A 22789-nucleotide genomic window follows, 5' to 3' on the forward strand; every position below is an offset into this window, starting at 1 on the left:
CCTCTCCCTTCAAGGTACAGCCAGGCCCATGATGGAAGCATGAAGAATATATACTCCACCTATTCCCCAAGTAAAGCTGTTACTGTGAAAACCAAGTCTCCATTACCTGAGACGGATGAGATGGCGCCTGAAGGAGAACCAGAGGCCCTTAAGAAACCTGCAGTTAGTCAGGAGAAAGAGTGCTTAAATGTTGATGAACAAGAGGAAGAACAGCCAGCAAAAGAGCCTGAACCTGTAAGCAGAAAGGAACAACTATCTGTGAAAAAACTTCGTGTCGTACTGTTTGCTTTGTGCTGCAACACTGAACAGGCAGCAGAGCACTTCAGGAACCCTCAGAGGCGTATCAGGCGCTGGCTGCGGAGATTTCAAGCTTTTCAAGAAGAGAACTTAGCGTCTTTGTCAGAGGGCAAGTACCTCAGCTTAGAGGCTGAAGAGAAGCTAGCAGAGTGGGTCCTTACACAAAGAGAGCAGCAGCTACCTGTGAACGAGGAGACTCTCTTCCAGAAGGCAACTAAGATAGGCCGGTCCCTGGAGGGAGGCTTCAAGATCTCCTATGAATGGGCAGTGAGGTTCATGCTCAGGCACAACCTCAGCATGCATACCCGCAGAGCGGTGGCTCACCCTCTCCCCAAAGATGTAGACGAAAACGCCAGCTGTTTCATTGAGTTTGTACAGCGACAGATCCACACCCAGGACCTGCCACTCTCCATGATTGCGGCCATTGATGAGATCTCTCTTTTCCTTGATATGGAGGTACTGAGCAGTGATGATAGGAAAGAGAACGCATTGCAGACTGTGGGGACTGGGGAGCCCTGGTGTGACGTTGTCCTCACTATCTTAGCTGATGGCAGCATTCTGCCAACGCTAGTTTTCTACAGAGGTCATGTAGAGCAGCCTGCCAATGTGCCAGAGTCTATTATATTGGAAGCAAAGGAGAATGGGTATAGTGATGATGAAATCATGGAGCTGTGGTCTTCTAGAGTGTGGCAGAAGCACACAGAGTGCCAGAACAGCAAGGGCATGCTGGTGCTGGATTGCCACCGAACACATCTGTCCGAAGAAGTACTTTCCTTACTGAATGTGTCCAGCACTCTGCCAGCCGTAGTCCCTTCTGGCTGCAGCTCCAAAATCCAGCCCCTGGATGTGTGTATAAAAAGGACTGTGAAAAACTTCTTGCATAAAAAGTGGAAAGAGCAAGCCAAGGAGATGGCGGACTCCACATGTGACTCGGACATTCTCCTTCAACTGGTTTTATGCTGGCTAGCGGAGGTACTGGAAGTCATTGGCGACTGTCCTGAACTGGTGCAGCAGTCCTTCCTGGTGGCTAGCGTGCTGCCTGGCCCCGATGGCACAGCCAACTCTCCCACACGCAATGCTGACATGCAGGAGGAGCTGATCGCTTCTTTGGAGGAGCAGCTGAAGCTAAGTGATGAGCTGCAGGCCGAAGAGGTTGGATACCAGGATAGGACACATGCCGAAGAATCTACAGACCCAGAAATCCTCCACCAGCTCTTTGAAGGGGAAAGTGAGACTGAATCCTTCTATGGCTTTGAAGATGCTGATTTGGATCTGATGGAAATCTGAGCACTAATCTGAGAATCATGATCCAGATTTTTTTTAAATAAATGTTGGATGAGACCATTACACTTCCCTGTGGATTTGTGGGATTAGGAAATTTGTAGGTGATCACTCAGATTAATAGCCATTTATGCTGTTCATTTATAAGTTTTGTGCTTTTTTTTAAAAAAAGAAATCACTGTGTTTGGTATTTTCTGAAGATATATTGTGGGTGAATATTTTTGCATTTTCTTTACCTCACTGTATCATAGTTTTCTGTTTTATTGTGCAAAAATGTTTTGAATTATACTACATCGTCAATGTGACCATTTCTAAAGAAAGAAAAAAATATGTAGCTAATGAACCAGTATATAAATCTTTTGGTTGTCTTAACACAGATTTTTTTTTTTAACACTTGACCCAGAGATTTAGGTTTCTGTGGTCACTTTAGATATGAATTATTGCTTTAATGTGTGAAACCTTCTATTACTGGCCATTAAGATTTGGATTTTTGTTTCTTTTATAAAAAAAAGAAAAAGAGTAATTACTTTGCTTGTGAATCTTGACACAGGGTAAAACACAAGCACTAGAATTTTGCCTGTTCAATGCCAGCAAGGGTTCTGAGTAGCCATTAGTATTTGAACTGGGGTTGAAATAAGATCCACAGTTAGGGAGTGAGGTGCAGTGTTAAAGCCAGCCTCTCGTTTTTGAGTAGACTTCATGACAACTGGAGGACACTGTGTGTGACGGTTTCATTCCTTCACCCAGGAAACCATCTGACACCCACCCACCTTGCTCCAAAGAATTACTGACAGAGGGTACATGATGGAAGAGACAAGTCAAGCCTGTCTTGATCTTCCTGTACAATAGATGGGAGCTAAAACTGTATGGACCATTAAATGTTGACCTTTTTAAACTACTAGTAGTTGATAAACCTGCTTTAACCAGTGACATCAGACACTACGTTCCTTAGAATTAGAAAATCTGATTTAATGAAACAAACTGTGATGTGCACAAAAGGAAGACGTTTGTTTTTATTTTTCACTGCCAGCTTAAATTTTTCTACAATTTGCATGTTTGAGGGTTTTTTAATTGTATGTATTATGGTATAAACTGAAAGCATTTTGACATACAAAAATCAGAAGCACCTGCACCTTTCTGTTTCCGTAGAGGTTTTTGAGAACCTTCCCTATTACCCAAGGAAAGCAGGAGGCAGCATGTGCAGACCTGTAAATGGTTCATCTTTAAAATGTACATAAGTGGAACATTTAATAAAACCAGGGAAATGGATTTATAAACATGTGTTTTTATTATGGAGAAGTATTTAACTCTTGTGAATTTAATAGAAAAGTACAGATTATCCTAAATTAATTTTTTGCTCCTCTGAACACGGCAAAAAAAGTGAAGCTGACAGTTTTTTGTTTAACGCGACTAATTCCTGATTTGATTCAATTTGTACACAAATTCCCTGCTTGGGAAGGACTCAGTAGCTCAGTGTATCTGGAAAAAAGCCAGATGGGATAGTAAATGAAATGGGCTTACGTGTAGTTAACACTTAGAGCCTGATTCTGCCCTCACTTGAACCTGTGCAACCCTCCAAAAAATCAATGCGATTTTAGCAGTTTGACCCCTAACTGCCATATTAACAGTGGGTTAAGTGGGATAAAACCCCCCACAAAATCAGGACAAGGTTAAGTCTGAAAAACATTGTATGTATTTATATTTTACTGTATAAATATATTCACTGTTTCATCTTTATATGGCAATTGCTGCATTCTTAAACTAGAGCTTAAAGTTTTTAATTTATTTCATAATGTTGGTAAATGCATCCTATTTAAATGACATTTAAGCAGCAGTCATGAAGGATAATTACAAGGCTAAATCAACTGCAAAGAGATGGTCTGGTTTAACCAGATAATTCAGTATTTTAACTACATGTAGCTGTGTTTACTGTCTAGCTGGCAAGGAACACAAGCTGGGATTCCAAAAAAGTGGAGGTCTTTCATCTCTTAATTGCTTGTATGATGTATCTTAAGGCCCCGTGCACTGCGGATGGTAGGGGCTTTTTTTGTTTGAGGATCATACCTACTGTCTCTCCAACCACTATAAGCCATTGAATACAGAACTCTTTAAAATTCACCATCCTAATTGCAAATGGTTTTAGTTCCTTCATTGTAATCACTGTTGATGTGATGTTCTCTTCCAAAGCCTTCATCCAAATCCTTTTAAAAATCTGCTGTTAGCAGGACCTCTTGGTAGATAAGTGACTGGTAAGACCTGGAAGACTAGCCATATACAGAATTATTTGTGAAAGTGTAAATGTCAGCCCTCTTATTTAATGAATGAACTGATGTTTAACTCTTTGGAAGTAGTATCTTTGTTTCTTAAAAGACAGTAATAAGCTAAAGAGCAAAGGTTGATTGGTTTTTTACTATTTACAAGTAGTCAGTAAAACATTAGGCCTGTGACCTGAGCTCAGGATTGGGAGCTAGCAAATCAAAATCCTGGCTCTGCATTCATATTGTGTAGCCCTAGCTAAATCATGGTCCTACAGTTAGGCATCTAAATAAATCCCTGTTCAGTTCTAGGCACCTAAATTTGAATTCAACCTCTTTGTGTCGAGTTTTTCCAGTCTCCATGGTACAGAAGATACTGAAGTACTTGCCTCAAAGGTCACTGAATTACTTATGCTTGAAGTGCAAGCCTGCTCAGAAAAAGCTAACTTGTGAGTAGTCATTGCAAGTCTAATTTTCCTGGATAGTGCTTATATATGAAAGCAATAAGCACAATAGTGAAAACTTAAATGGATAGTCTTTGTCAGGGTTCAAATTTCTTGGTCAAAAGTATAGTTAAGATCCAGCCTCCATAGAAAATAATAAACCCCTTACAATAGTAAGTACATACAAAGATTGTGGAGGCCATTCAGAAATGTCTGGCAGCCTGGATTTGGCCCACAGTTCACCTATTAACTACCCCTGACTTGAACTCGAGTCCCATTTACTTCTTTTCTCTTCCCTCTGAAATTGCTTGAGAGGAAAGATTGGATTCCTGTGTTACCCAGCTTAGCACTTGCTCCCTATTGTACTATTAAATTGTTTTCATTGCAGCTGGTATTAAAAGGTAAATTTTTTCCTACCTTGATACAAATTCATGGCCTTGTTTCTCCTGCAGTTGTTGATACTCTAGGCTCTGTGGGCTGCCTATGTGTGAGTAGTAGTGACAACTCTTAAATCTCTATTAAATGCCTAAACATTGAAGTTTTTCTGAAATGCATTTCAGTTCAGCTTCAAGGTAAATTGAAACTCTTCATGTTTTTCTAGTAGTCATGCTAAGTCATCCTGAACTGCTTGATGCCCACAAAGCACAATAAAGCCTTGCTGTGCTTACTGAGTACTGCACAAGACTGAGCACATGGGATTGCATCTCAAAACAGTTTTATCTTGGGAAGTATCTGTTTTATTAATATTTCCACTATTACCATGCAACAGGTTGTGTAATTACAATGCTGGCCTAGTATCAGGATCTCCTTACAGCTGCTAAACTCTTGTGCGGAATGGTGGCAGGAAGGGGAGAACACTCCACTTTTGAGTTAGAATGATCAGGTTTAGGGACAAACCATGTAAGAGGTTTTGCTGTGTAGCACTCGTTGCCTCATGGTGGTACATCTGTGCTGCGAGATACTGGAATTGGGTATCAAACCCAGTTCCATAGCAAATAAGCAGGAAACCCTGGAGATTAGCAGCTACACAGCAAAAGAGATGGTAACACTATCTGAAATGCTGGAAAGGGATTGTTCCTATTGCAAAGGCAGAGGAATTTGTTAGGAAAGTAATATTTCAATGTGCATTAAAATAATCTGAAGCCTTTACCTTTAGCATGTCTATATCTAAACACAGATCTATGATTCAAGTGTCCTCCTCAACCAGCATAGGAACCTATAAAGCAAACTTTGGTCACCCAGCGTGAACCACACACGGTCACTGAAATGACAGCAGCTGGTCCGCCTACCTTGATTCAAGTAACTTCAGTCTTCCACTGCTCTGGATAGTCCAACCACAGTGATAGCTTGGAAAGACTTCTCTAGTTCGAGTAGTGCAATGCCCTCTACAAGGAATTTAAATGGATGCAAAATATTCTCTCTGAAGGGAATACAGCAAATATGTCCCATAATTTCTATGGACTCAGTTTATTATTGGGCATAATTTAAGATGTTTTAGGTACACTCCCTGAACAATCTCCTGAGAGCTGGGTATATTTCATGACACTTTCAGTTAATCTGTAGGTATAGTTAAAGCACTAGTTAAAAGCACTTTCTAAGGATGTAGTGTGTGACATGTACGGACAGAAGTGGGATCAAGGTGAGAAAATGTCAAACTTCAGGATTGAGTTTGGGGGTGAGAAGAGAGTAGGAGATCCCATTATAGTCCATCTTACCGTGTTTCTACATTAGTCAGTATGGCACCCATGCTTCTGCTAGGACAAGAAGAGTGGGCTACCTATGAGAAGAAACAAGTACAGCCTTCCATCCAGAAAGGGTGAAATCATCATCTGGCCTCTGACAATTGTGAAAGGTAAGTTGACCAGCATAAACTACATGGTCCATTAAATCCTGGCCTCTTTCAGAAAAGGCTTTCATACGTCTGCTCTTATCACCAACCACTAAAAGTAGAAAATTTTTCAACCCAGGAACATTTGACTTTGTGAGCCTAAAATATTTTGATCCTTTACCTGTTCAGCAAAGCTAAAAATGAAACTTCTGGTATACAACCAGCATCAGCTGTCCCACGCAGAGTACATTTACAAGCTTAAACACACAAACCTGTTTCAGCATGTTTATTTCATTTACAAAACTTGGCTAATTAACAAATACTCAGAGCTTTAAGCTTGGGTAGAAATAAATGATTTACAGTGTGCATGTGAAGGGAGATAATGGATGCACCACCAGGCTCAAACAATTCTTCAGATTTCATTCAAAGCCACTGTAAAGAGATAGTTAAAGGTCAGGTTGTTTGCAGCCAGTAGTTACACATGCAGAACACACAAACCACAAAACCAGTATCAAGCCTGAAAAATGGACTCAGATATTTTAGTTGTAATATACAATACTTGATAAAAGGCAGCTGCCCAAGACAAGTGGAAAAGTGGTTAATAGGGAAGTCAGCAGCAGATCCTTTCCCTTGTCCCTAGGGAAATTTTTCTAAAGTCTTAATCCTGGTCATAGAATCAGAGCAACCAGTTCCAAGATTTAGTTAGTCTTAAATACCTTGGACGCTATCCCTTGGTGTAGGAAAGACTTATCTAGAATAAATGCTTTTCCTTATTCTGGCTAGAACTACACAATTGTGCTACCAGGTTCTTTCAAACAACTGCATGAAGCAGGAATATTGTTCCACAACTAAATGCCTTAAAAAAAACCACCTTAAAAATAACAAATAGTCTAGTAGCACCTTAAAGACTAACACAACATGTAGATAATATCACAAGCTTTTGTGGGCACAATCCACTTTGACTATTCATTGTTTAAGTTTTTCCTGTTACAGACTAACTCAGCTACTCCTCTGAAGCTTTTTTTTTTTTTTTAAATCTACAAAAACCCCACCTAATGACCAGATTTAAGCCTCCCACAGCAGCTAGAAGCCTGAGGGCAGAACATGGCCTTAAATTACCAGGCGTGTCAGCGTGAGCATTCAGTGAAGTATACAATATTTGATAAGTTACCGGATAAGATGTGCTATATCCCAGTTGGTTTCCAGGGACAGAGGTCCCTCCACTTCAACTCCTTTTTCAGTTACTATGGCAACTTCATACTAGGGAGAAGATCAACAATTAGAATTATCATTAAAACCTGATGAATGCGAATGAAATTAAGACTGCTAGTGTTCTGACATTGAGGAAATGATAGTTTGAGATATAATTAACATCCGAAATTCATCTTTCACTGAAGAAAGTTGATTTAACACAGCTACTCAAGTTAGCTCACATCCAGTTACCTCTATCAAGTGCTTTACCTTTAGCCCAATCAAAGCAGAGGCCATATACTGCAAACTGAAGGACTAGAAATCTGAGCCTTGACACCCCTTATCTGAAGTCCAGTAGCAGAAGCTACTCACTCTAATAAAAAAGTCAAGGTCAATGCCCAGAGATCTCAAGTGTTCACAGAAATACAAGCTAATCTGATGAATTTGCCTACTTAAAATATCCTTACAGAACCTTGAGACTAAGATGGTTTCCTTGCCAGGTGTCTGGTACTGAGTAAACCATGTTTTGCTGTTACTAGGGATGGTGCAGCCCGATTAGGTCTTAAAGAACTGGGTTTCCAAGATTAGAGCAAGGAACAAGGACTGAGTTTTATTCCCAGTTTCACCAATAACCCATGACATCCCAGGCAAGTCATACCTCAAACAATATTCCCTAGTTCACTCTCGTGAGGCTCAGTAGCTATAAACCACTCTGAAGCCAGAGGAAGGAAATTACTGTAAGATAGCGGAGTATCATGACTGAAATCAATGAAATTTAGAAGCTAGATACTACGTGTCAGTTAATGATGCACATCAGGCACCACAGGACATACCAAAACAGGATACTTACTCTGTTAAACGATCGAGCATCTCTGTAATACAGGATTTTCATGCAGCGTTCAATCAGTTCCCGGGCCTCATCCTTGGTAAGGATGGGTTTCTTCTCTAAGACTTCTCTCATTAATGGCTGCATTAAAAAAAACAACGCTTCAACAATAACTCATATCTCAAGACTGACGTTGCCATTAAAACAGCAGCATGCATTAGTCACAGCATGTCATTAGCAGAGAATTCAGGCCACCGATTTCCAGTTCTTTGCTCTTGCCATTAACCTTTGCTGCTTCTCTCCACAGATCTCAGTCATTGTTCTTTAAGCGCTTACCTGAGCTAGATAAGCTCCATAGCCAGTAGCAAGTGTAGCGTCTTCATAGGCAACACCCAGCATGTCAACGTAACCTAGAAAACTGAATACAGAACAATGGAGATGGTCATTCCTGGTAGCACAGGCTGAACAGCAGAAGTTGGGGGCAATTCCTGGTATAAACTCCAACCCAACTGACAAAGCAAACAACCCTCAGGCTAGCCAAGAAAAAAAGAGTCCAGCTGATACTCCCAGCACACAGGCAAGAAAAGAAAAGAAAGGTAATTGGCCCATGTTTTAATCAGATAATGTTTGTCCTCAAAAGAATTAAAACAGACTTCCAGTCTGCTACTCCTCATTGCTTGGGGTCAGGGTATTTTCTGGCCTTCAAGTCCACTGCTAATGCCTCTCCATAGTAGTGCTTTTTAAAATATCCTCGAGTGGTATTCTGTTAGAGCTATTCTATAAAGTGGTTTAGGGAAAAAGCCATCAGTAAGCAGAAGTGTGGAATGGGAGCTCTCTCTTCTAGCCAGGCTGTCCCTGAGAAGCAAGGAGAAGGCTGTAAAAGGAGTTCCAAAGAGGAAGTGACGGGGAGTGCAGTTGATCTATGGGACACCAAGGACCAAAATGGCAGGAGCATGCACATGCAAATATGCAGGGCTCAACAAATCACTGAATCTACTCCCCGGAGCGAGGAGATTTCAGCCGGTCGCCCCATTCACAAGCGGCGTGCACACCTGCAATGTGGGGCTGGCGAGTAGGTTTTGCCACCATTTGTCTAGCCCTGCAAATGTGTATATAAAAGCCAGGTCCCACCTGCTCACAAATGGAAGCAGTTACACATTCAGTTACAACAATTGCATATGCAAGTCATATAAGCAGTTGCATGTCCCAGTCCTGAAAATCTGGCTCATGCAATGGAAGGAAAAAAGATCTATGGTGCATGATTAGAGTCTGACCTGAACGAGGCAGAAAATTGATGACTTAAGACCTCACATTCGCTAATAACAAAAGTTTGATCAGATTCAACCATATTGAAAGTCCCTTTCCTAATGCTTTACAAAAAATTTAGATCTTTCAAAATTTACTGTCCATCCTTCCTTAATCAAGCTCTTGAGTTTTAGTCTATCAGGGACAACAAACACCACCTATTTGTATCACACGGAGAGTTAATCAGGTACCAGAGACATTACACTGCACCTCGCACATGGCTTAAGCAGGACTTACCTCTCCCCACTGTAAAAGCCTCCAATAACAACAGTATTCCAGAGTGGATTCATCTTGGATCTCCGGCTGTACATGGCTCGGGTCAGCCAGGAGTGAATGGCCTTTGGACTGTAACTGTGACCATCACCCAACAGTTCCTCATCAATGCTAGTTTAGAAAAGAGTTTTACATAATTTAGTAAAACCTACCAACCATTTGGTATTATTTACATTTCACCACAGCACCCACCTCTGCCAGCCAGGGTAGCAATAAGACAATAGGTCCAATACACTAAATTCTCTCAGGTTCTTAAAGACAGACATATCTGCTCTGCATTCTTACAGCTCATCAGCCAAAGATCTAAAGTCAATGAATAGTAACTGGAGAGATCTGTTGATAGGCCAAGTGTATCTCCAGCACAAGACCAATGAGGAGAGATTTATAGTGAAGAAATTGTGAATATCTTCTTGGGCACAATAAGACTGTAGATAAAGAATCAATAGCCCTGTATTACACTCCAGCTAGTCTGCAACAATATTTTTGTTAGAGTTAATGAGATACCACACTGTCAAGCCCTAAAAGCAAAAGTATGTCCAGACTGGGTCAGATCAATGCTCCACTGAGCCCAATATCCTTGCAACAGTGGCCAGTTCCAGATATTTCATAGGGAATGAACAGGGCAGTTATCGAGTGATCCATTCCCCCTCAACCATTCTGGCAGTCAGAATTGTAGGTACACCAGAGATGGAGTTGCATCCCTGACCACCTTGGTTAATAGCCACTGACACACCTATCCTCCAGGAACTCATCTAATTTTGTTTTGAATGCAGTTATACTAAGGCCATGTCTCCACTTGCCATGCCGGAGATCAATCTTCTGGCCTTTGATCTGATGGTCTAATAAGGACTCGCTAAATCAAACACCGAGGGTGTCCCGGTCAGCGCTGCTATGCCAACTCCTTGCAAGGAATAAGGGAAGTCGACGGGAGCATTTCCTCCCATCAACCTACCACTGTGGAGATGGCGCCAAGCTCAGCTTATGGTATGTTGACTCCAGCTATGTTAATTACGTAGCTGAAGTTACATACCTTAAGCTAGTGGTCCCCAACCTTTTGGGGCTGCCGGGGGCAGGGCCGGCCCAGATCATTCAGCGGGCGCACAAATGCCCCAGCGGGCGCCATGGTGCCCATGGGCACCACGTTAGGGACCACTGCCTTAAGCCAACCTTATGGCCAGGTCTATGTCTTTACAATAATGCCTAACAATGTAACTAGAGCTTCAGGGGGTAGCCGAGTTAGTCTATAAAGTGCTACCGGACCATTTGCTTGCTGTTTTTTTTCTGTAACAGACTAATGAAACATGTAGATGGTATCATGAGCTTTCGTGGGCACAGCCCACTTCTTCAGAAAAGGTACTTTCTTTTGTTTTTAAGCCCTACTACCTATTAATTTCATCAGAAGACCCCTGGTTCCTGTTTTACGTGAAGACAACATTTCCCTATTCATTTTTTCCACACCATTTATGATTTTATAGACTTGTCCCATATTCCTTCTAGTCATCTCTTTCCCAAGGAGAACAGTCCTAGTCCTTCTAATCACTCTTCTGGACACCTAATCATTTTTGTTGCCCTTCTCTGAGCTTTCTCCAATTCTCATATCTGGGCTGTGTCGCTTGGGGAAGTAGGCTGGAGAGAATGGGGGCAAGACAGAGGTGTGGCAGAGGTAAGGCTTCTGAGAAGGGATGGAGTGAGGCTTGTGACCCCGTCACCTCCTAGGGAGGGCCCTGGCTGCTGCACGTTGGGCAGATGTTTTCAGAGAACTATCCACAATGACAGCAAGAGCTCTTTCTTGAGTGGTAACAGCTAGTTTATACCCATCATTTTGTATGTCTACTTGAAATTATGTTTTACAATATGCATTACACTTTGCATTTATCAACAATGGATTGAATTTGTCTTTTTGCTACCCAGTCATCTAGTTTAATGAGATCCCTTTGTACCTCTTCACAGTCAACTTTGGATCTAATTATTTTGAGTAATTTTGTATTATCTGCAAATTTTGCCAACTCACTGTTCTGGTCCCAGTACAGATTCTTGGGGTACCACATGATTTACTTTTCACCACTGTGAAAGTTGACCATTTTATTCCTACCCATCGATTCCTATATTTGATGTAGGAGAGGACAGTTTCTCTTTTCTCACAACTGTTTTCTTTGCCTATGAGCCTTTAGTGAGGAAACATGTCAAAAGCTTTCTGAAAGTCAAAGTACTCTGTATCCCCGTGCGTCACCCTTCTCCACGTTTGTTGACCTCCTCAAAGACTGCTAATGCACTATTTCCCTTTACAAAATCCGTGTTGATTATTTCCCAATAAGTTGTGTTCGTATTATGTGTCTGAGAATTCTATCCTTTGCTACAATAAAGTCAAGCAGAGCAGAGTCTAGATATCCATAACATAGGCATAAGAAAGGCTTAACAAATACACTCGCCTGCTCACCCGCGACGAGTAGATTTTACCAGCTGGCGAGTGCAGGGTCGGACTGGCCCGGTGGGCCGTTGTGACGGGCTGGCCACAATCCGATCCACCAGCTGGCGGAGGAGCAGAGCGCTACCGGGGAGGGGGAAATGCGGTGATTCTTGCCACCAGGGTGCCTGTGTTAGCTCCGGCGCAAAGCGCGAGCCAGAGGGCAGGATGCCGGCAGGACATGGCCCCGCCGATTTTAAAGGGCCGCAGCAGTTCAACTCTGGCCACATGTCCCTGGGAGCTGGCTGCGGTGTAGCCAGGCCCTGCCCCGCCGGCTCCAGTTCTGCTACAGCCCCAGCCCCTTCACTGGCGAGAGACCACTCCCTGTCGACTGCCCGCCCCGCTGCGCCCGCCCCGCACCCCTTTGTCTCCGCGCTGCCCGTTCCCCACGCCGCCTCTGCTCCCTGGACCCCCTGTTCTCCCTCTTCTCAGCGACTCTCTGGCTCTGCACTGCCCTTGCACCCCGCATCCTGCTACCCCCATCCCTGCTCCACCAGCTCTGTGCTGCCCATTCCTTGCACTGCCCCTCCACCCCGATCCCTCTGCCCCTCCTGTTCCCCGTGTCCCCACCACATCCTGCTCCCCCCATCCCTGCCCCCCCAGCTCTGTGCTGCCTGTTCCTTGCAGTGCCCCTACACCCCGATCCCTCTGCCCCTCCCGTTCCCCGCATCCCATTCCCCATGCCTCCACCGCACCCCGATCCCTGCGTCCCTCTGTGCCTCCCGTACCCCATGCCATCTCTGTACACCCCCACTGTTCCCTGCACCCCTCTGGCTCTGTGCTCCCCCTGCATCCTGCTCCCCCTGTGGGTCAGGAGTGACAGGTGCTTGTCCATTGGGAGGGGCTGAACAGGGCAGGGAAAAGGCTGCTGTGACCCAGCAGCAGAGGTTCACTTGAAGCGCCTTTGCTTTTATGGAAAAAAAAACGAATGAATATGCTATTTGCTATTTATAGGGCTAAAATGCTGGGACAAAAATGAAAACAAAAAAAACCCCATTGCAAAATGCAAACGTGTAAAAGATAACAAAAAGGGGGGGGGGGTGCAGCCAAAAAATGTTTTGCTTGGGGCAGCAAAAAACCTAGAGCTGGCCCTGGCCCTGGGGGAGGGGAAGGAGCTGGCCCTGGGGAGAAGAGGGGAGGGGAAAAATATGGGGAAGGGGCTGGGCTGGGGGGAGGGGAGGAGGTCAGGAGGAGAACACAACGACAAAAGGGGAAGGCACCAAGGGACAGGGGTGCAGGAGACACAAATGCCAGGGGGCCAAGTGCAGACAATGAGGAAAAGGGCAGAAGGGGAGGTGTCAGTGGGAGGGGGGACAGGGTGATGCTGGGAGAGGAGAGGGTAAGGGCACTGGGGGCTAGACGGGGGAGAGGGAGATGCTGGGAGAAGGCTTGAAAGAAGGGGTGGGCATGAGGAAGGTGGGGATGGAGCAAGGCATGTGTAAGGGCACAGGGGCATGAGGGCAGAGGGTGATGAGGGGGTGGGTATCAGGGAAAAAGAAGGCCAAGGGGACAGGGGCAGTGAGGGAAGGGGGAGGCACCAGGAGGGTTTGGTGCCAGGGGATTCTGGGGGTGAAGCAGAAGGGCAGACACCTGCAGGGGAGGGACCAGCACCACAGGAGAGAGGCAGGGCAGGTGTGTAGAGGGAGGTTGTTAGGAGCGGGGATGAGGAGGGGTAGCTCACATGAGTAGAGTGGGGCTACTGGAGAAGTGGGCACAGGGGGGGAGAGAAGGGCTGGTGGAGGGGGGTAGGTCTCAGGAAGACTGAGGGCAGTGAGAAGGGCAGGAGTCAGGACAGCAGAGGAGGGTGAGGGGTTGCGGAGCAGCAGGCACCAGGGGAGCTGATGGAGCAAGGGGAGGAGACAGGGCAGCAGAGGGAAAAGGTAGAGGTTTATAAGATATTTATTAATAACTTATTAGTAATTACTGTTCTTATTCTTATTAGGAATTCATGCCATTAAAAAAACCACTTGGGGGGGGAGGGTGGCGAGTCCCTTTTTTGTCTGGCAAGTAGGGTTTTCCATAATTTGTCAAGCCCTGGGCATAAGAGTGCAAGCTTGCAATGCCTGGGAAATGGGGCTCCTTCTAATGGAGAAATGCTGCTTCTATGGGTCAGCAGAGGATAAATACTTACACCATCTGGTCAATGACCTGCTTGAGGTACTGGAAATCGGCATAGTCTCCAGATGCCCCAAGCATAGTGTTATCGTTCACTTTCATGATCCTGGAAATGTTACGAAACCGGGCCAGAGAGCCGTAGGAGCCCAGCATGTCTGCAGCAATGATCACACCGCCATCAAACTTCACGCCCAGCACAGAGGTGCCCGTCACCATGGGATTCCTGGGGAGACAAGCAAAACCATCAGTGCTCCCTGGAGTGGCAGCTTTAATCTTCTCCAGTGTTATTCCACTGACAACGGCTCTTAATCATCTGAGTTTGACTCTCAGATACAGTCTAGGATTCTGCTCTAAATGAAACCAGTGGCAGCATCTTCCTTTCCCAAAAATTGTTTGGGGCAGGCCTGGAAGATTACCAGGAGATCAATGCCAGGGGATCACAGGAATCCACAATAGCAGATGCATCACCTCCAGGAAGCCAGCCCTTCAACAAGACACCCCCAAATGGTCCCCTCCTTAGCAGAAAAAAAGCAATTCACCAGGATGCTCCAGGCTTTCATCCATCCCCCAAAACTCTCCCTTCACCCACACGTGTGGATTCACCCAACCACTAGCCTCCTCCCCACTGTGAGATCTCCAATTCTGCCTCCCCCACCCCAGTCCCGAGTCTCCACACAGGCCCTTGTCCTCTCCTCCCCCACAGCCCAGGCCATAGCCTGGCCATCCCCAACCTAGCTTCCCCTCCCCTGTTCCCTCCACACCTCACCCTCTGCCACCTCCAGGCCCCTCTGTTCTTCTCTCCATCCCTTGCAGTGCCCTCTTCCTCTGCCCCCTGAAACTCCACCCACACCCACTTTCCACCCTCCACAGTCCCCCTCCTCCGCCCCACACAATCCTTTCCCCTCCAAAACACTCCATCCCCTCACAACCCCCTCCCCACAACCCCTTCCCCTCCCCCCCCGCTCCTCCCTCCCCTCCCCCCACGCCCCCCTCCCCCGCCCGCTCCTTCCTCCCCCCCACACCCCCGCTCCTCTCCCCCCTCCCCACCCCCCTCCCCCGCTCCCCTCCCCCCTCTACCCCCTCCCCCCCCCCCTCCCCCCCCACCCCCTCCCCGCCCCCCCCCCCCCCTCACCCCCCGCTCCACCTCCCCCCACCCCACCCCTCCCCCCCCCTCCCCTCCCCCCTCCCCTCCCCCCTCGCTCCTCCCCCCCCCCCACACACCCCGCTCCTCCCCCTCCCGTACAACGCCCCCTCCCCCCATAACCCCCTTCCCGCCCCGCCCCCACGAGGCCGCGGCCCGAACCGAAAGCGGCCGCCGGTCACTCACAGCGTCCGCGTGAGGGGGCCCCCGCCGCCGGGCTGGAACTGCGGGCCCGGCCCGGCCGCTCCGGGACAGGGCGGGCTGTACAGCTCCCCCGGGGCCGGGCCCCCGGCCCAGAACGGCAGCGGCACCCGCATCCCCCCGGCTTCCATCTTAGTCACTCGGGCGCGGACTGACGGCGTCTGCGCAAGGCGCAGGCGCAACAGACACTGTCCCCTTCCGGGCGCCGTACGCCGGGCGCCGCCATCTTGAGCGTGGTCCACTGGCGTGTCCCATAGGACGCCATCTTGGGTGTGGCGTGGGTGGGGACAAGCTCCCAGCTCTTCCAAAGACTGCAGCCACCTTCAGCGAGGCCCGGATAACAATACACCCGCCCTGAGACAGTGTCGCTCGGAACTGTGACGTGTCCTTATTCGGTGCTATGGCCTGTTAACTCTGGACCCTACTGATGGCACTGTGAAGGGGAAATGCTAATAGTTGTTCCATTGCTATTCCTTTCAGCAAGGACATTTCACTACCCCACCCCCCCAGACTGTAGGGTAGTTGGGATACCAGAACTCCCCTGCCCAAAACTATCCCCTCTCTCTGAATATGATCCATATGTAATATCTGGATAACTGGCATTTGTACATTAAGTGTTGCACTTTTTTAACATTGCGGAACAAAATATTTCCAGCGCAGTCCCAATATGGCGCATCACAGGCATGCCTTAAAAAGACAAAGGATTAATGGACACAAATCAGATATTCAAAATGGTAACACACAGAAACCTGTTGGGGAACATTTTAACTTGCCGGGGCACTCATTAATGGATTTAAAGGTGGCTATTTGCTTCCAAAACTATTTCAGGAATAAACGAGAGAGACCATCTGTGGAACTAGACTTCATATGCAAATTTGATACTATCTTGCACGGCCTGAACAAAGACATGAACTGGATGGGCCATTATATTCAAAAGCCAAATGACATCAAAAGCTAAGTATCAGGCACTTACAGCCCACTCTATTAGCTTCATTTATCATGGACACTTTAATTGACAGGGTTCCCCCCCCCTTTCTTTTTCCTTCCCTTCTCCCCTCTTTTTCTGCTTCATAATTCAACCTCTGTGTCTCTTGCTTCATATTTGTCATCTGAAGAAGTGGGTTGTGCCCATGAAAGCTCATGATACTATTTATATATTTTGGTTAGTCTCTAAGGGTATGTCTACACTTGCACTCTAGTTCGAACTAGGGATGCAAATGTAGGCATTCGAAATAGTCAAATGAAGTGGAGATTTTAATATCCCGCGCTTCATTAGCATGAACTCGCCGGCGTGTTACTCCGAATGCCAGCTGTTTCAAAAGTGAAAGTGCGCGCTGGGATGTGTTAGTTCTAACCAAAATGAGGAGTAACGTTAGTTCTAACCATGGGGTTTGGTTTGAACTAACATGTCCCAGCACACACTTTCACTTTCGAAACAGCTGGCATTCGGAGTAACCTGCCTGCGAGATCATGCTAATGAAGCGCGGGATATTTAAAGCCCCGCTTCATTGACTATTTCGAATGCCTACATTTGCATCCCTAGTTCAAACTAGAGTCCAAGTGTAGTCATACCCTAAGGTGCTACAGGATCATTATTGTTTTTTAAGTTTCTTTACCAGTCAGAATATCATGAGCTTTCCAGTGCATGCTGGTGTGACAACTTGGAGTGAAAACCTAATGCCATCTATCATGTCACAGCATTTCAGTGCAATACCCTGGCCAATTGAATTCTATTAAAAAACTTAGACCAGACCAATGAACTGAGAGTTAAATCCAAATCTTGGTGAGACTGCAATTCCCCAAGATTTAGCCCTTGTCTATGCTAGGGTCTGCTCCACTTACAGCCGCTCTTATATTGTATTGGTCTGAATATAATGTAGACAGGCATAGCTGCTATCTGCACTGGTGCAATTTACCTGGGTTTCTTGCACAAATGAGCTCCATTGATACCAGTGGCCCCTGGATTGGAATTTGCACTGGGAAAGTTACACTGTTGAATGGCCATGATGACTGAAATCCCAGATGAGTTCAAAGCCTTAGCCCAGGTGTGGGCAAGAGGCAGCTAGCAGGACAGATCTGGCCAACGGCCATCTTGCCGGCGCCCTTACCACACAGCAGCGCACACCACTTTAAACACCTACTGCTAATTGCTCTGCAAGCTGGGGAGGGACAGGAAGGCTTCACCACTGTCCTCGCCCCCTAGCAAAATTGCTCAGCTCCCATCGACCGGTTTCCCACCAATAGGAGCTGAGAAATTTCACTGGAGCAGAGGCAGCGAGCGAAGCCTGTCTCAGGTTCTTGCTGAGCTGCTGGCTGGTAGCCACCTAGATAAGTGCATCCCAGCCAGATCCTGCCTCTGGTATCCCACCTCCTCTCTCCCTGCAACTTCCTACCCCTCTCCCCACCTCCTCCAGGTCACAACTTCCTCGCCTACCTTGCACTCCCTCATACACCCCTCCCCCAGACCAGTATCCTGTCCTGCACTCATACCCCCTCCCAACCTTGGAACCCATTCCTCTGCCCTGGGTCACTACCCAAACCCTCTGCGTCACCTTTTCTCCCTTCTCCCAAGTTACAACTCCCTCCCAGACCCTGCACTTCCTCCTACATGCCTTCCTCAGGCCAGAATCCTCTCCTGCACCCATACCCCCACCCCCCGGACCCTGCAACCGAATCCCCTACTCCAGACCATAACCCACTCCTTCACCCAAACTCCCTCTCAGACCCCACACTCCCTCTTGCAACCCCACTCCTCTATCCCAAGCTTCCTTCTACACCCCACCCATCATTCCATATCCCTCAACCCCTCCATAGAAGTGTGGCCCTTGACCACTTACCAAAATTTAATGGAGTGCCCCCCCCATTAAAAATTATTAAAAACTATTGCCCACCCCTGCCTTAACCTCAGTTCATCTGAGCTGCAGCACGCTGCACCATGCCCTTCTCTTGACTTTTGACAATGCAAGTCCAGCCCTACTGTCTTTCTGCCTCCCCTTTTAGGATCTCTTGTTTAAACCACTAGCATCCAATTAAGGGTTAGCCAGTGTAATATACAAAAAGCCAGCAATGCAGAAGGACATCCCCTTCCTGTGCACCCCATTCACTCCTTACTGTGACGCTTTGTTCTGCCATCTACACACACAGAAAAGAAGTGACAGCAGAATGATCTGATTAAAGCTAACGAGCTGCTGATTACCCGTTGAGAAAACAATTTTGGAGACAGTGTGTTTCATGAAGGACATGTCTGCCTGAATCAGTTAGTGAAAATAATTTCCTGGGCTGATAAAAAGAGCCAGTTTCTTTGAATGACATTCTAGAGCCAAGTTGCAAATCGTTTCTGATCATGATGAGTTCCCACAGCAAATACAATGGTGGATGAAAGAAGTGCATGGCAAACTACCTGCTGTGATGTGTGTTCTAGAATGAGCTGTCAGGAGGAAGGGCACATTTGTAGATCAAGCCTCGCAGTCCTGATATTGGTTCTGCCACAGACATTCCATGGTAGCCACTCTGGGCCTAATCCTGCTTCCACAGACTATAACAGGAACCCATGTTGAAAGCCAAAGAATGGGAATTGTAAGCTTCCTTACTCCCAGATGCCTAAATATCTGGGACGTCATCGCTATTGACTTAGGCCACTTCTACACTAGAGAGCTTACAGTAGCACAGCAGCTTCAGGGGGTAGCCGAGTCCGTCTGTACAGGATAAACTTAAAAAACAACAAATGGTCTGGTAGCACTTTATAGACTAACAAGACATGTCGATGGTATCAAGAGTTTTCATGGGCACAGCCCACTTCTTCAGATGACCGGAGTTATATCTTGTTAGTCTATAAAGTGCTAGTAGCACAGCATTCTGGGTGCTGCTGGAAAATTGATCATGTAGCTCTCTATGTTGACAGAAGAGAACTCTCCTGCCAGTATAGAACCTCCTCCATACGTGCTGGTAGCGATGTCGGTGGGGGAAGCTCTTTCCCTGACAGGGTTCTGTGCACATAGCAGTGTATGCCAGGGAAAGGTATGTTGCTCAAGGGTGAGTTTTTACACCCCTGAGCGGTGTAAGTTTTGCTGACATAAAATGGTAGCATAAACCTAGACTGAGTGTTACTAGGTCAATGCATGCTGAGGATATGCCATGCTAGGCCAATACATCTCCCTTTGTTTCAGTTTCCTCATCTGTAAAATGCAGATAAATCTCATACCTTCCAGCGTATGGGGCCTGTGAAACTAAATCTATATATTTGAAAGAGTTTGTCTGTGTGTCCTGTCTGCCTGTTTGTTCAAGAACTCTTCCTAAACCGTAAGAGTTAGGAGCACCACATTTGATAGGCAGCTTCCTCTTATCATAACTTAAAGCAAGGTCAGGGTTTCATTGAGCCAGAAAAATGGGATGTGTCTGTAATGGGACTGCTGCTCATAGAACCACACGGTAAAGATACAGAATCACCAGGCAGGTAAAAGGGGCTGGCTAGGGGCGCATGTCCAGGACTGCCCCAGGCCCAAGTTTCTCACCACCCAGGCACCCTTTAGAGAGGGCAGGGGAGGTAAAGTTTTCCCCCCTCCAATTCATACGGGAATATTGCTGGGTGTTCCCCTTCATCAAGGAGCGTGGGGAAAGTGCACAGCTTGCTGTATTCCTCACTTTGGCTGGGAAATACAGGGGGCAGACGAATGTGACCCTGCCTCATCCAGGGGACATGCAAGGCTCCGTGGTTGTGCCGACTGGAGCTGCAGCAGCCATGGAGAGGTGCTTCTCACCTGGCCCCAATCTACTGCAGGGAGAGAGAGGACAGGGGTTGCCCTCTCTCCCCAGGACAGCCTGCATACAGAACCCCTCCTCTCCAGCTCCTCCCCAGAGCAATGATTTAAAATTAAGCATGCACATTTTCATTTTATTTTCCAAAAAACTGAAAATGTATTGAGTTAAGGACCCGAGCAATGCCAGGTTAATCTGCTAGTAAATTAATATTTGTAATGTGCTTTGAGATCCTCAGATGGAGATTCAAAGTAACTATTACTAAACCATGTACAGTGTGTGTGATTGGGAATCCCAGGGATAGATTCCATCAAAGTGTTAGAGAAAAGAAACTGCCCCCCCAGTAAAAAAGTTTGGCCAGGCCGCTCTTGTTCTGCAGTACTCCTTGAGAGAAACCGGCCGCACCCTTCCTGCATACCATTGCCTTTAGAAAAAGGAAAGGTGTGAAAAGGGGAAAATAGCCTCAGACTCTCCCACCGGTCACCTTGGCGTGAGAACTGCGGGGCTTACCTGGTCGCATGAAACCTGCACAGTTTTGGCCCAACCCCTGAGACACAGACCCCCCCACTTGGTGACCATTGGGCCATATATGGTAATATGCAAGCGCAGGAAAGCGATGTGCAGATTTGGGGATAAATACCCATGGCACAGTTTGCTCTAGGAGGTCTTCGCAACACACGTACCACCGTGCGTGTGCCTTCTCGTATACAGGCAGTCCCCGGGTTACATGGATCCGACTTACATCGGATCCCTACTTACAAACGGGGTGAGGCAACCCCGCACTAGCTGCTTCCCCCCAGCAGACCAGGGAGACGCGAAGCTAGCGCCCCCCCCAGCAGACCAGGGAGACGCGGAGCAGCTTTTCTCAACAGACACCTCAGCTTGAGAATAAAGGACTGAGGGAAGTGAGGTGTGGGAGAATAAAACTGAGCTCTGGAGAAATGTTTGGCTAGAGTTTCCCCTACAATATGTACCAGTTCCGACTTACATACAAATTCAACTTAAGAACAAACCTACAGTCCCTATCTTGTACGTAACCCGGGGACTGCCTGTACTCCAAAGCGCTGCTGGCCTGATCAACCGACCAGCCACCTCCCCCGACTCTCGGGCGTAACCAAGGCCTTCGCAACCGAACCAATATCTGTGAAATGTTCCGTGTGCTGTGTAAGTTGGTATGTATGATTTGATTTTTTTTCTTGTTGTATAAGCTTAGTGTTGTAGTTGTTTTTGGGTAGTACATAAGAGTTTGTAGTTATAACTGTTATTTAATTACTGTAGCTGGATATTTTAAGATTAGAGACTATTCCCCTTGCCATTCCCATCCTTATATCTCTGACACGTTTTACTATAAGTCATAGAATAAATATAATAAATACTGTAAATCCATTATTAACACGGTCTATTAAAAATCTTAGAATAAATACCATAAATTCACCATTGTCATAAATAAATATTTTTTATTTGATAAAACTGTCCACCTGGTTCTGTCCTTCCCCCCTTGGGTATTTATCATCGGACCTGTGATTCTCGCGACACAAAGGTGATTGATGTTAGTTTGCATGGCTGACACACATGAACCTAGGATGAGCTTTCACCCCCTTTTGCCCCCACCATCCCTTTTGTTCTTCCAGCCCTTTACTCTTCAAAGGAGTCAGAGGGAAATGTGTGTCCACTTTGTCTATGGCAGTGCCACCAGGGTGCATTAGAAAATAAGTGATGCTCTTCCTTCTCCTTTGGTAGAAGCAATATTGAGGGCTCCCCAATAAACCTACTTCAGGCATCCATTGTATTACATAGGGTTTGTCTACACTGGGAACTTACATTGTTATAGCAACGTCTCTCAGGAGGTGTGAAAACAATAAGACTGTCAGGGATGCTTCTCACTGGCACTCGGAGTATAGAAGGTGCGGGCCCGCATAAGAGCTTTAAAATCTTGCTGTATGTAGATCTGTTCACTATCCACGACAACACAGTATGTCACAACTATTGTTCCATGTCATTTACAAGTCTGTACTTTAGATGTGTGTAGGGCCTTTGCCTATTACATTGACCACTCCAAAGGCTTCCGCACTTCACAATTATTCATCTCAGTAGCCAACCGATTTACAGGCAAGCCACTTTCCTCACAATGTATATCCAAAACCATTGTAGCCTGCATCACACAATGTTACAAATTACAAGGCAAAACTCTTTCAGCTCCACCTAGAGCTCATTCCACAAGAGCTGTCTCTACCTCCACAGCCTTCCTATGAGGTGTTTCACTCAGGGACATTAGCCGAACTGCCACTTGATCTTCAGACCATACTTTTATTAAACACTATGCAATTCTTAAAAACATCACTAATGATTCCTCAGTAGCCACAGCAGTATTATCCACTGTTGACACCAAGTGACTCTGAAGCCCACTGTCTGGC

The 22789-nt window shown here is 46.3% G+C and overlaps 2 protein-coding genes across 6 annotated transcripts in view; one reads left to right on the forward strand and one right to left on the reverse strand.

Annotated features, from left to right (window-relative positions):
* Window positions 1-2855, forward strand: part of POGZ (pogo transposable element derived with ZNF domain) — a 73769-nt gene extending 70914 nt beyond the window's left edge. For all 4 annotated transcript variants that reach the window (XM_075907458.2, XM_075907459.2, XM_006113947.5 and 1 more), the window contains one exon: window positions 15-2855. In XM_075907458.2, coding sequence (XP_075763573.1) covers window positions 15-1584 — 1570 coding nt within the window. In that variant the 3' untranslated portion in view covers window positions 1585-2855. The remainder of the gene's footprint in view (window positions 1-14) is intronic.
* A 3520-nt stretch (window positions 2856-6375) lies between these two features.
* Window positions 6376-15790, reverse strand: PSMB4 (proteasome 20S subunit beta 4). 2 transcript variants are annotated; one of them, XM_075907460.2, is made up of 7 exons: window positions 15606-15790; window positions 14295-14501; window positions 9664-9810; window positions 8458-8539; window positions 8146-8262; window positions 7276-7364; window positions 6376-6536 (listed from the first exon to the last, which is right to left on the reverse strand). In XM_075907460.2, exons 1-7 carry the CDS (start codon window positions 15749-15751, stop codon window positions 6524-6526), a joined length of 801 nt encoding a protein of 266 aa, XP_075763575.2. In that variant the 5' UTR covers window positions 15752-15790; the 3' UTR covers window positions 6376-6523. The 2 variants fall into 2 exon arrangements, with proteins under 2 accessions (XP_075763575.2, XP_089628680.1); XM_089772554.1 differs by lacking the exon at window positions 6376-6536 and having other exon boundaries at window positions 7272-7364.
* Between the last annotated feature and the right edge of the window lie 6999 nt (window positions 15791-22789).

Source organism: Pelodiscus sinensis, chromosome 22, assembly GCF_052426305.1.
Source record: "Pelodiscus sinensis isolate ZL-2025 chromosome 22, ASM5242630v1, whole genome shotgun sequence".
NCBI lineage: Eukaryota > Metazoa > Chordata > Testudines > Trionychidae > Pelodiscus > Pelodiscus sinensis.

Coding starts and splice junctions, on each gene's coding strand:
- PSMB4 (XM_075907460.2), bottom strand. CDS start 15,751: ATGGAAGCCGGGGGGATGCGGGTGCCGCTGCCGTTCTGGGCCGGGGGC. Junction 14,502..15,605: donor GGCCCCCTCACGCGGACGCT/GTGAGTGACCGG, acceptor TTGTCTCCCCAG/GAATCCCATGGTGACGGGCA. Junction 7,365..8,145: donor ATGCTCGATCGTTTAACAGA/GTAAGTATCCTG, acceptor TCTTCTCCCTAG/TATGAAGTTGCCATAGTAAC.